General features: G+C 39.2%; 1 protein-coding gene and 1 pseudogene across 1 annotated transcript; one reads left to right on the top strand and one right to left on the bottom strand.

The window, feature by feature from the left end:
• Positions 1 to 593: 593 nt before the first annotated feature.
• On the top strand, positions 594 to 2,237 carry LOC136223574 (zinc finger CCCH domain-containing protein 56-like). Its single transcript, XM_066011658.1, has 2 exons — positions 594 to 1,353; positions 1,731 to 2,237. The coding sequence occupies exons 1-2, from the start codon at positions 861 to 863 to the stop codon at positions 1,955 to 1,957; spliced, it is 720 nt and encodes a 239-aa protein (XP_065867730.1). The 5' UTR covers positions 594 to 860; the 3' UTR covers positions 1,958 to 2,237.
• Positions 2,238 to 2,694: 457 nt separating this feature from the next.
• Positions 2,695 to 4,339, bottom strand: LOC136222713 (ATP-dependent Clp protease ATP-binding subunit ClpA homolog CD4B, chloroplastic-like; annotated as a pseudogene).
• Positions 4,340 to 13,530: the final 9,191 nt, after the last annotated feature.

Here is a 13,530-nt window from a genome sequence, read left to right as displayed (position 1 = left end):
GACAGAGAATAAATAAACTAATGTCATGTGACATTATTTCAAACGACAGAAAACAATCATCATCTGAAACATGATCAGATGATAACGAGCTCCATAACAGTTTTATATTCTTCGGGACGATAGTTTTTAATTGTCGTTTCAAGGAGGTATCAACGTAGTGCGCAACTGAAAATCATAAATCATATGATGGACATTTTACAATTTTTTTTTATTAATCGTATAACTTATGAATTAAATTGGTGCATAAGTTCATATTACACATACTTTAATATAATTTGAAAGCGTGCCTTTTATTGATACGATACATAGATGTATTTTTTCTAAAAGGTAAAATTGTCATAGATTATTATTGATTTCTATTTGTATTTTTTATATCACATTTGCCCTCAAATCACTTTTTTTTTTTTTTTTTTCCTTTCTTTTTTCTTTTTTTTTTTTTTTTTTTTTTTTTTTTTTTTTTTTTTTTTTTTTTTACCCTAATGCAATGTTAGAGTAACTTGTTAAAATTTTATTTTATTAGACCCTTCAAAAAAAATAAAATAATCGGATGTACCGAAAATAAACAAATTGAAATAAATGGTGTGCTTGAAGTGAAGAGCAACGCAATTTTGTGAAGGTTTCTTCGTGATTAAGTCTCGTGACTTTTCGCTCTCACTTTCTCCATTTGATTGAACTGAAGAATTTTTTGATCTTATAGGGTTTTTACTTTTTGCACAATGAAATGGGTTTCCAACGATTATATCCTTTGTTATTTTCTGCTCAAATTCATATGATTCAATCGTCCTAAGGATCGTTTCCCTCCAAACAATCATCTGGTTAGTTTTTTTTTTTTTTTTTTTTGCTTGTAAAGAAGTAGCAAAATGCTTCAATTAGGCAATCAGTTTCTCGTTGATAATAAAGAATGCGTGAATGTTCCCCGAAATGGTGACCCAATGTGCAAGCGACAAAGAACTTACGAAATTGCTGCAGCGATTCCCCAAATGCCAGCAAGAACTAACAGCAAATTCAAGACTCACTTCTGCGCAAAGTTCAGATTGGGGAATTGTAGGTATGGAAACAAATGTCAATTTTCCCATGGCATTCAAGAGATGAGAAAACGCTTACCAGTTCCGGTAATCGATAATAACGTCTTAGCCCGGAATTGGAATGGGAACTGTAGAAAACTCTGCAGAATGTTTTACATGGGGAAACGATGCACATACGGGGAAAACTGTTGTTTCCTTCATGTGAATCCTGAAACAAGTGGCTATGGAAACTCAAAGCCATGGCTTAAGAGAAAGCTCTGTAACATCTGGGAATCGACCGGAAGCTGCCAATTTGGCAATATATGTATCTTTGCTCATGGACAAGCAGGTCATCTTCTACTTCTTTATCTCCAACTCCTTCACATGTTTTTATGGCTTTGTTGTTAGAAATTGACTAGCATTGATACGATTACTATAGATACCCGAAAGATTAATTGAATTATGATTCTGTTCTGTTGCAATTATAAGTGCTTATTACTTGCCTCCAGTGCTTACGGGCCTGACAAGACACATTTAGTCACTGATGATACAGTGAAAATCTGTTAATAGCTACTTTGCAATAGGAATTCACCTGGTTTTGCTTGTGTTATGTTGATGACTTGCAGTTTATTGATAGAAGTTACTGATTAATCTTCAGGTTTCTGCTAAATTAATGATTTTGGTTTGGTTGTGTGACATTGGTGATATGGTAACTTATATTTACAGAATTGGAGAAGCCTGATTGCCATATTACATTGGTATCTGGATCCATACAGATGAACACTGCACACAGAGTGTCAACGGGCAAGGCTGGGGTGATTCAGACTACTCGTAAACCCGAGCAAGTCCAAGGCAGGAATTTCATTTCTAAGCTGAAAACAAGTCAGAAACTCTCTGGCATCTATGCTGACTGGATTGAAGATGAGTCCTTTTTTCATAACTTGTTGAAATGACTGAAGTAGAACATAATTGTAATTTGTTAGTAAGCTGAAATTCTGACTTGTAGCAGAACACATTGCTATGTAAAGTGTGCAGGTTCTTTCTTGTTTTCTATATAGTAGTAGGCTGTAAAGACATCTTCACTTAGGCATACAATATGGCATTTTGAAAAGGAACCTAATTTCAGAACTCTATTTTAACATTCTGATATAGAGGTCCAGGTTTGTGAGTATAGGACTTATATGTAAATCTCTGTTAAAAGTAATGGAATTGTTAGTTAGAGCTATTACAAAATAGAAATGGGCTTGTTTCCTTGTACATGTGGGCTTGATCTTGATCCATGAAGTTAGGCCTTCTTATTTCTGAACATTGAGGCTTTTCATTGGTCTTTCTGATACTTGTATTTCTTATAGCAAAAGACAACATCTTTCATAGGTTGAAATCTCAATTGATGAATTGAAAAGGATTGACACCCAATTAACTTCCCCAATGTGTATAGGGCTTTGATGGCCCTTAAGCCTAAACTCTTCCTTTCAACAAAACGACACATTGTCTTGCCGTTTTCAGCACACTCTTTCTGTGTCCATATGTTTATATATTGCAGTAACATTAACAATTTTTGGATGGGTGAAAACTGATAACAGAAGATTTGCCAATAAACAATATCTTTCATTTCATAATCCTGAGTTTCTGACGCAAAATAAATGGCTACAAAGCTTTTGTGATGACATTTTTTTTCTTAGGTACAATCCTAATCAATCTTTCTGTCTCCACGCGTTGCAATTAAGTACATTATTATGTTTCCAAATGAATCAACATCCATTTTTACAGAATTTCCCTCTTTAATAGAACCTTTCAACATTGCTTCTGCTAAATTATCTTCCAATATTCTTACAGTAGCCCTCTTCAATGGCCTAGCTCCATAACTGCTATGATTTCCTTCTTGTATTAACTTCTCCTTCACTCCCTCTGTAACTTGAAGCTTTATCTTCTTTGCCTCAAGCCTTTCATAAATATCCTTGAGCATAATCTCTACAATCTCATTTAGCTGTGATTTCGAAAGTTGATTAAACACTACTACTTCATCTATCCTATTCAAAAACTCAGCCCTGAAATTCTTCTTCAGTTCTTCAGCAACTAATTGCTTCACCTGCTCTAATCCAATGTTTTCGTTTTCCACAATTAAACTACTCCCAATATTTGAAGTCAATATTATGATTGTGTTCTTGAAATCTACTTTCTGTCCTTTCCCATCAGTCATCATTCCATAATCCATAATCTGAAGTAAGGCATTGCATACATCTATATGAGCCTTCTCTATCTCATCAAAGAGGATAACCGTATGACCTCGCCGGCGAACAGCTTCTGTCAGTTGGCCTCCGTCGTGGTAACCCACATACCCAGGAGGTGAACCAAAGAGCTTCGATACAGTATGTTTCTCCACATATTCACTCATGTCAAGCCTTATCATTGCTTCTTTAGAACCAAAATATTCCATAGCTAATGTGTTTGCCAGCTCTGTCTTTCCAACCCCAGTTGGACCCGTAAAGAAGAAACTTGCAACAGGCTTGTTGGGGTCTCTTAGGCCTACTCTGGCTCGTCTGATTGCCTTACTAACTGCAACTACAGCTTCATCCTGACCGACAATCCTTTGATGCAACATTTGTTCCATGTTAAGTAACCTCTTTGCTTCTTTTAAGGTAACTTTTTCAACTGGAATTCCTGTCAACATTGAGACTATATGCTGCATATCTGTTTCCTTAACAACAACTTTCTTCACTGGAGATTGTGGTTGATTTTGATTAATTAGGTGAAGTCTAGCTCCTGCTTCATCCATCAAATCTATTGCCTTGTCCGGAAGGAATCGATCACTGAAACATATTCAAATTATAAATTACAACAAAGTAAAGTCAAATCGAGATTCAACCAAGTAACATTTAAAGCTACCTTATGTATTGCTTTGATAGCAAAACTGCTGCAACTAGAGAATCATTTGAATAAGTGACACCATGGTGCTCTTAATACTTCGGAGACAGCCCTTTAAGGATTTTGATAGCTTCTTCAATGGAAGGTTCAGGTACATCAACAGCTACAAATCGCCTTTTCAATGCTCCATCTTTCTCAATATATTTGGTGTATTCCTTGCGGGTAGTTGCTCCGATGCACATGAGCTCTCCTCTAGCAAGTGCAGGTTTCAAAATATTAGCAGCATCTAGAGCTCGGCATCCACCAGTTCCAATTAGAGTGTGAATTTCATCTATGAACAGAATTATAGCTCCATTTGCTCGTTTCACTTCATCCACCACTTTCATAAGCCTCTCCTCGAATTCCCCCACGATGGAAGCGCCAGCAATAAGTCTACTCATCTCAATAATAGCAATATGTGAACCGGTCATGTTTTGTGTGGGATCACGCGGAACAGTCAATGGAAAATAGAGGAAAAAGCCATGACGTATGTGAGTGGTGAATCGAAGTTTCTTCGGCTTTCAACAAAAATCAACTTTGAGATTTTATAAGACAGAGTCTACACTTCCACACGTATTGATTCAACCTCATTTGACCTACGTATGGACATGCAAATAACTTACGATCCAAATAAAGTTCTTGGCTTAGTAGTACCTATTATTGACTCCAGTGATGTTCAATGCTTCATAGAGTATTGTTGAATGAATCTAGGCGATGTGATCCCACTATATGTTACTTTTGAAGTGCGAACAATAGATGTAAAAATACCGTGAGTTATGAAGAAGGAGAATATCGGGACGAGTAACCTCCCGGAAGATATTACACGTTCAAACCTTATGTTAGCTCAATCAAGTCGTGATCCGACCATTGAAGTCGACACTCGCCAGCTAGGCAAAGAAAAGATTATGTATTTCAACCTCACATCCAATCCCAGTTTAGATGATATAACCGAGAATCCACTTTTTATCCCAAAGAAACAGTATATGAAGAAGATAGTTGGAGTCCTTATAACCCCAATGTGATGCGGGGCATCTTTCCTTAGGATCAGATCCGGACGAGGGAAGTCGGAGGAAGCATCAAGCACGAGCAACAAGCGAGTAAGGAGGCCAAAACTGTGCCACACAACAAGTGGGGCACGCTCCGCGTGGTTTATTACACGCTCCGCGTACTTGAAGGTTTGATCCGGAGAAAAGTCCAGGAGGTCATCTACGCTGGGCTTGGATCAGGCACACTCCGCGTAGAGGGAAAACACGCTCCGCGTGAAAGAAGAAATGACCCGAAGAAAGTTCAGAGACCAATATACGCATCACGTAGAATTAGGCACGCTCCGTGTACCTTCATTTTAAGAACCTACGCTCCGCGTAGAATGGGTACTGATCCGGAGAAGAGCTCAACAGCCAATCTACGCTCCGCGTAGAATTAGGCACGCTCCGCGTACCTTCACTTTAAGGAACTTGTTCCTTACTCCAGCTTCCTCCTTATTTACAATCATATCACTCCTTATTTACACCTTTGCCACTCCCTTATTACAACCATGCTACTTCCTATTTACCATCCATGCCACCCCTTTATATTTAACCCATTTACCCCTTATCTTTATGTGTTAATTAGTTATGTAATTTGCCCTTTATGTAATTTGGCAATTAGGGTTTTGAGATGATATAAATACATCTCTTTCTATTGTAATCTTTAACTTTTTTATCAATCAATATTAAAACTTCTTCAAGAAGCTTGTTAAGGTTTTCACCTTCAACAATGGGGAATTCTTATTTCCTATGGAGTTAGTCCATAAAACCCGGGATTAACTCCTTCTAGTTTAGCTAGAGAAGAAATAACTTTGTAAGTTTACGAGTTATTTGGTATCAAAGCCGATCGTTTTCCTTGAACGGAGACTTCTTTCGACAATGATTCAACCGAGTTATTCGCAAGCCTTAAAGGAACGTCTTGAAGCCGAGACACGTGAGATGGAGCTCCAATATGTCGAAATGTTGAGAAAGACAAGAGAGAACTTAGAGCAAGAAGAAATGGAAAGGCTCTAAAGAAGAACCCGAAATAGCCGGAGACGACAACGTCGAGCCCAATGGAAAAGAGATGGAGAAACCACTATTTCACCTCCTAAAGATTCATCCCAAATCTGTCCTATATTACACAAGGAGGAGGTAAATCCAAAGCTTTCAATTCTTGATGTGGAAGTTGTGGGTATGCCTATTATTAGTGATGATTTGGTTGTTTGTGATATTGAAGTAGATTTAAGTTCTCATTGTGGATTTATTGTTAATGAAATTGTTGATGAGAATTTAAATGCATGTGTGAATGAGGTGGAGTGGGGATTGAGAGGTGGAAGTTTTGAGGAAACCCATATTGAGAAGGGTACTCCCCAAGTGTTTGATGAAATGCCCATTAGGCATAGCCACATATGTATGCTTAAGGACATTAAAGATATTTGTCTTGAAGAGGGGGAGAATGAGTTTGGGCTTATTAATCTCTTTAAGGGGAAAGATGAAATTAGTTTATATATGGAGATTGATGGCTATGGTGATGGGAGAGATGTTGGTGGTTCTACCATATTGGGTTGTAACATGTCTTTTGAGTCGGGCGACTTGGCACGTGAATTAGTCGGTTCGAATTATGAAGAGGAGTGGGAGGAAACGAAAGGTCATGGGAAAAGACGGATCGTGGATGAAGATGGAAATGAATTTGAATACAACCATGAAGAAGATGGGTTAGAAGAGGAGATTGATGAAGAGGAGGACCAATCCGAGAATGAGCTAGAAAGAAATGAGGAACGTGAATATTATGAAGGCGAATTCGAGGATGGGGTTGAAGAGAGAGAGCGCGCTTCCGAAGATGAAATATGTGAAGATGGTGAACTATGTCATAGTGCATATGAGTTTGATTATGATGAAGATGGTAGAGTTTGCCATGGGAAGGATGAACGTTGAAGCATTGAGTGGAACCAATATGGGGCCGCTTATGAGGAAGACGAAGATGGGGTCTACTATGATGAGAGTGGGCGTCGGTGTGTTGAGTGGGATCGGCACGGGGCTCCTTATGAAGATAATGAAGGTAGATTCTATTGTGATGATGAATTGGAGGATGTTGAACGGAACTACCATGAAGATATCTATGAGTATGATGGAGGTAAGTTCCATCATGATGATGAGTTGGGAAATGTAGAGTGGAATCGAAGCGAAGAAGCTTATGATGATGAAGATCGGTTTCGAGACGACTATGGGTCGGGAAATATTGGGTGGAACCGAAATGAAGGCACTTATGAGTATGATGAAGGTCGGTTCCGAGATGACCATGAGACGGAAAATGTAGAGTGGGACCGAAATGAAGATGTTTATGATGAGGAAGAAAATCGGTTCCAAGATGAGGAAGAGTCGGGAAGTGTTGAGTATGAAGACACGTATGAAGTTGATGATGATGGCAATGAGGATAATGTGTATTTGGTAACTAGGGTGCCAATGCCTAGTGAAGAGGAGCCTTAGTCAACGTCGTCGATTATTTAGAACTCGATGCTTAGTTCTTGGGAAGAAGTGTGAGATGGTGATCGACGGAGGAAGCCAAGTGAATATCATTAGTCGGTCCACCGTAAGTCAGTTTGGGTTGGTTCCCGAGCCACATCCTAGACCTTACCACCTTGGTTGGGTCAACGAGGTGGAAAAGCTTCAAGTTACTCATTGGTGTAAAGTTTCTTTCACTATTGGAGCTTATGGGGATGAAGCTATATGTGATGTTGTGGAGATGGGTGCTTGTGATGTGCTACTTGGTAGTCCATGGCAATTTGATTGTGATGTCTCACATGCGGGAAGAAGCAACACCTACACCATACGCAAAGGCGGAATCTGATATGTCCTTACACCTTTGAAGAGTTTTCCTAGTAAGAAAATGGAGACCACTTTGGAAGATTGTCCAACTCGGGAGTTGAATGTGAATGGGTGCATTGGTGGAACGGTTGAGACATTAAATAATCTTGACTTGGGTTCCATGGATGAGCTAGCTAGCCACTCTCCTAGTGAAGTCAAATCCAAAGAGGAGAATGAGGTTGAGAATGGGGGTAGCGAAGTTGGAAGTGAGGAAGTTGAGCCGATGTCCGAGGGTGACAAGCACATGTTTTCCAACGAGCCACCTAAAGGGCTTCTTAAAGGGCTTCCACCTTTTAGAAACCTACCACATGACATAGCATGGGATCCGGGAGATAGTGCACCTAGCCCTACATATGGTGAGATGAGCTCTAGAGAGGAGGAGGAAGGATGCTCTATGAAGCCTATTGAAAACACTGAGATGCCTAGCACATGCCATATGCAAAGGAATCGAGTCTCTCATTGGGTAAAATCTGAACTTATTCTTTTGTGCTTTGTTGAGATATTTGTGTTGGAATCTTGAGTGTGTATGTTGAGGGAGAACCTTCCCTATGATGAGCCCATGAGAGGTGATCTTGTTGTGAGAAAGGTGAGCTTTATGTTGAGGGAGAACCTTCCCTATGATGGGACCATGAGGGGTGATCTTGTTGTGGGCTTTGGTGATTGTTCATTGAAGGGGAATGGCTTCCTGGGGAATATAGAGAAGATGGAAGGAAGTCAAGACTTGGTAAATCTGGAATTCACTATTGTGTGCCTTATTGACATGAATGTGTGTGGGTATGTGTTGTGCTTATTGAGGAAATATCAACCTAATGAGGAGTCAATGAGAAGCGGTCTTGTGATGAAAAGAGTGGGGTTTATGAAGTCTTTGATGAATGGGAATAGCCGCTCGAGAGATGTTGAGGAGATTGACGGAATTCAAGACTTGGAGAATAATGGCCAAGTTAGCAAAGTGGCAAGTCTTGAAGTTCCGAGATTGTTAACCCAAGGTGAGGGAGGAGCTACTATGTGTGTGTTTGGGTTCACTATAATATGGGTTGACGAATGTCGCCGGGATATTCCGTTTGATGTGGGTCATGGGCAAGGAGAGATTGAGCATGATAGCCGAGTTAGTGGAATGAGTAATAGCAAAGTCCGGGCATATTCAAGTCAAAATCATGTTTGGGTTGTGAAGAGTACTCAAGGGATCGCTCCAATTTGGGTTGATATATGGCATTGGGACATGGCATTTGAAGTTGGCTATGAGCGAGTAGAGGTTGAGCCTAGCATCCGGGTTGATGGCGTGAGGTATATTGAGGTCCGGGCATATTCGACGCAAGGCCATGTTGGGGTTTTGAAGAGTGCTTATGGGGTTGATCCTAGTTGGGTTGATATATGTCGTCGGGACATTCCATTCGAAGTAGGCCAAGAGCGGAAGATGAGCGTGTTGATTCCTCAAGTTCGTGATGGGGGGATCAAGAGGATCCAATGGTGGTCCGTTCAACGAAGTGAGGGGTATTGGAAGACCATCCAAGCATTTATTGGGAAAAGGTTTGACAAGCTTCGCCAAGACATACCATTCGATGTTGGTAGAGCATTCGATATTGGTGGGGATTGGGAGATGAGTACCACGGAAGATGAGGTCCGGGGTGCGGCACTTATGGAGATATGGGGAAAAGCTCGTGAGGAGAAGGTGAGTCCGGCAATATGTGGAGTGGACTTCTTGAATTCATCTCGAACAACACTTTGGTTCGATTTGAGGGCTTGGGTTCATTCACAACGAACACGTCTCATCAATATGTGGCAAGAAACTTGGGGTCAAGTTCTTTTTAAGAGAGAGTGTATGATGTGGGGCATCTTTCCCTAGGATCGGGTCCGGACGAGGGAAGTCGGAGGAAGAATCAAGCACGAGCAACAAGCGAGTAAGGAGGCCAAAATTGTGCCACACAACAAGTGGGGCACGCTCCGCGTGGTTTATTACATGCTCTGCGTACTTGAAGGTTTGATCCGGATAAAAGTCCAGGAGGTCATCTACGCGGGGCTTGGATCAGGCACGCTCCGCGTAGAGGGAAAACACGCTCCGCGTGAAAGAAGAAATGACCCGGAGAAAGTTCAGAGACCAATATACGCATCGTGTAGAATTAGGCACGCTCCGCGTACCTTCATTTTAAGAACCTACGCTCCGCGTAGATTTGGGCACGCTCCGCATAGAATGGGTACTGATCCGGAGAAGAGCTCAACAGCCAATCTACGCTCCGTGTACCTTCACTTTAAGGAACTTGCTCCTTACTCCAGCTTCCTCCTTATTTACAATCATGTCACTCCTTATTTACACCTTTGCCACTCCCTTATTACAACCATGCCACTCCCTATTTACCATCCATGCCACCCCTTTATATTTAACCCATTTACCCCTTATCTTTATGTGTTAATTAGTTATGTAATTTGCCCTTTATGTAATTTGGCAATTAGGGTTTTGAGATGATATAAATACATCTCTTTCTATTGTAATCTTTAACTTTTTATCAATCAATATTAAAACTTCTTCAAGAAGCTTGTTAAGGTTTTCACCTTCAACAATGGGGAATTCTTATTTCCTATGGATTTAGTCCATAAAACCCGGGATTAACTCCTTCTAGTTTAGCTAGAGAAGAAATATCTTTGTAAGTTTATGATTAAAACTTTCAGATAAAACCAATCTGTATCATAATGATAATGATGATGATGATGGTGGTGGTGGTGGTGAAGAACAACCTATCCGGCAGAAACAACCTCGTCGTAAGGGTGTTTCTGAAACAAATGCACAAGTTGACCATGTCCCATTAAGTATCTATGAGATGGATGATGAAGAAAGAAGAATAAGGATGACTGGTCCATTTCGATGGTGTCAGAGGTCTATGATGCACGTATGATTTCTATCGTATTTGGTGCATCAAAAGGGTTGGTCAGTTTAAAGGTGCATGATATATTATCAAATAAGAGAATTGCAAGATGCACTTGGAAAATATGCAGTTAAGAATAGGTTCAAATGGAAATTGTGCAAATCTAACAAGTCATTGTTTGAAGTTAGATGTAAGCATGATGATAAATGTAAATAGTGGGTTAGAGGTATTTTGATACATAATTCTGATATGTTCAGGCTTCGAAGAATAGATGAGATGGACCAACATACATGTAGCAGAGATCAAATATTACCACATCACAACAAGCGGGGAAACAAATTGTCGGTATACTACTTACAGATAAGTTTATTCTCGAGGATAGAGTATATCGATCAAAGGACGTTAAAGATTTTGAGAAAGTGTCTAAAATCAACATGTCTTACATGTAAGCTTGGGGAGCAAGAGGTTGAGCTTTAGACGATGTTGGTGATTCACTAAAAGAGTCATATATGTTATTACCAGACTTCTATGAAACATTGAAAAAAAATTAATTTAGGTATGATGACCCATATTGAAACTGATGATGATGATCACTTTAAGTACTTCTTCATGGCTATAGGTCACTCACTTAAAGCATTTAAAGAACATATTCAACCTGTTATTTGTGTTGACAGAGCTTTTTTTGAAAGGTAAATATCACAACCAATTGCAGTTGTCAAAGATGGTAATACCCATACCTATCCTCTTGCTTTTGGGAGCTGGATCGAATGAAACCAATGAAGCATGTGTTGAAACACCTTTCCACATGATTTTGATTTGACAAAATTATCTAAGTAAAATTAAATATATTCTAAACACACTAAGTTTAAATGCTTTGATTTATTTAACTAATGTGTTTGTTCAATGTTGAGTTAAATTGTTTATAAGACATAAAGACTAAAAGACTTAAAGCCCAATACGAAAGTCAAAGCCCAAGTCAAACAGATCAAGACAACTCGGCCCGTGTGTGCAAAACGCTGTCGTTATGATCAAAACGCAACTCATCAAGAGAAGGATCTAGAAGACCTTCGTTGAACAACTTCGGAATGAAGCTGCTGAGTTGAATCGACAAAGAGTACAAGACAGCAGCTGAGCAAGAACAACTTCCAGACAAAGTGTTTCCACTTTGGGTAAAGTTCAGAAGACACAAGACGCTGTCTAGTAGACCTTACCATAAATGGAGAGACATTCTGCCGAGCTGACTAAAAGTTGCTCAACACTGACCGAGGACAGAAGATACTCAAATCTGATTGGCCGAGAGCTCTGAGCAAAACTGAGTGACAACGACAGGAAGCCGTTTCTCTCCAACGGTTATTTCGAAATTTGAAATGACTGATGTCTCAGACGTCTCTATAAATAGTGCCCTTCAGTTGCTTCATTCCAACACAGAACATTATCAAGCCATTACACTGACCAAAATTCTACTCAAGTTCTGTGAAGAAAAGCAAAGCAAATTCTTACACCAAATTATATATCTTTCGTGTAAAAGTCTAGAGTGATTATCTAATCATCTAAGGTGTCTTAACAATTGTTGTTTAGGACAAATCTTTATCATTTCTAGAGATTAGAAAGGAGAGGCTGAGTACTCGGTTATAGTACTCAGCGAGAGATTAGGAGTGAGTAGAGGTATAGAGGAAGGTACTCTTGTTATACTCAGCTTCTAAGTTGTAAAAGGTTTGATGCTCTACCGTTAAAGAGCTCAGTAGAGAATTCGAAAGCTCGGAACGTGTTCCGGGGACATGACGTAGGCTTAGAGGCTGAACCTGGATAAATCTGCTGAGTAACATCTTTCTAACCTTAAACTCCTTAATATATATATTGCTTGCTTAAACAAAACTGACCAAGTAAAGAGGTCACACTGAGTTGTGTGCATTGAGTATCTGAGTTAAGGAATAGACTCAAGTGCTATCTCCTGACTCAAAGAAAGAAGCTGACTTAGTCACCAGTTGACTAAGCTAATGTCTTAATTAACTCAGCGCGCTGTGTAATCCTTTTTCAAAGAAAAAGAAGTCAGCCTTAACGTACTAAAATTTTAAATAGTTCCTACCCCCCCCTTGGAACTAACTTTTTACGTTATAAGGAACCAACATCATGGACCTAGTTTATGGTCAAGTTAAGAGAATGTATTGGCAATGTTGATAATTTTGCCATAATATCAGATAGACACAAGGGAATTGATTATGCAGTGAATTTGGTGTTTCCAAATGTGATATATGGATGTTGTTGTTAGCATCTGAGAATGAATGTGAATGCCAAATTTAGACAAATGAATTAATTTTCAACACTTCAACAACTATATGGCCCTTGTAGAATATTTAGAGCAAACTGGCATTGAGAAATGGTCATGTGCATACTTTCATACTCGTTGATGTAACATCATGACCACAAACATAACCGAATCATGGAATGTAGTTATGAGTATATGTAGACGTTTACTTATCATAATATTGGTAGAGTACATAAGAGCTACTCTTCAAAGATGATTTTATAAGAGACAACAATTAACAAGTTAGAAATTTCACCAGTCGGGTACTTTCTGTCATCTTTACTCAAACTTTAGCTAATCAACTAGAAATAATAAGTTATGTATTAAAATGCAACAGAATTAACTCAACTAAGAAACAAAAAGAACATTATAGCAGTGAATCGTTCATACCAACGAGGAGAAATGTGATTTGCAAAAAAAATGGAATTTCAGAAACATAAAACAAACTAAATATAAATTCAATCAAAACACAACGCTAAAATCCAGTGATGAACACCCAACTTCTGCTTCTTCACCAAGTTGTAAGATTATTAATTTCGAGTTCACAACCATGATTCAGTTGAGAAATCTCATACAGTTTAGATGGA

This window comes from Euphorbia lathyris, chromosome 3 (genome assembly GCF_963576675.1).
Source record: "Euphorbia lathyris chromosome 3, ddEupLath1.1, whole genome shotgun sequence".
In the NCBI taxonomy this organism is placed as follows: Eukaryota; Viridiplantae; Streptophyta; class Magnoliopsida; order Malpighiales; family Euphorbiaceae; genus Euphorbia; species Euphorbia lathyris.
Note: the sequence above shows the minus strand (reverse complement) of the source record. Positions and strands in the feature narration are given on the sequence as shown.

Bases quoted from the DNA above. Each gene is read 5' to 3' on its own strand.
- LOC136223574 (XM_066011658.1), top strand. From the start codon at position 861: ATGCTTCAATTAGGCAATCAGTTTCTCGTTGATAATAAAGAATGCGTG. The intron at 1,354-1,730 runs GTCATCTTCTAC...TTATATTTACAG, and splicing joins CTTTGCTCATGGACAAGCAG to AATTGGAGAAGCCTGATTGC.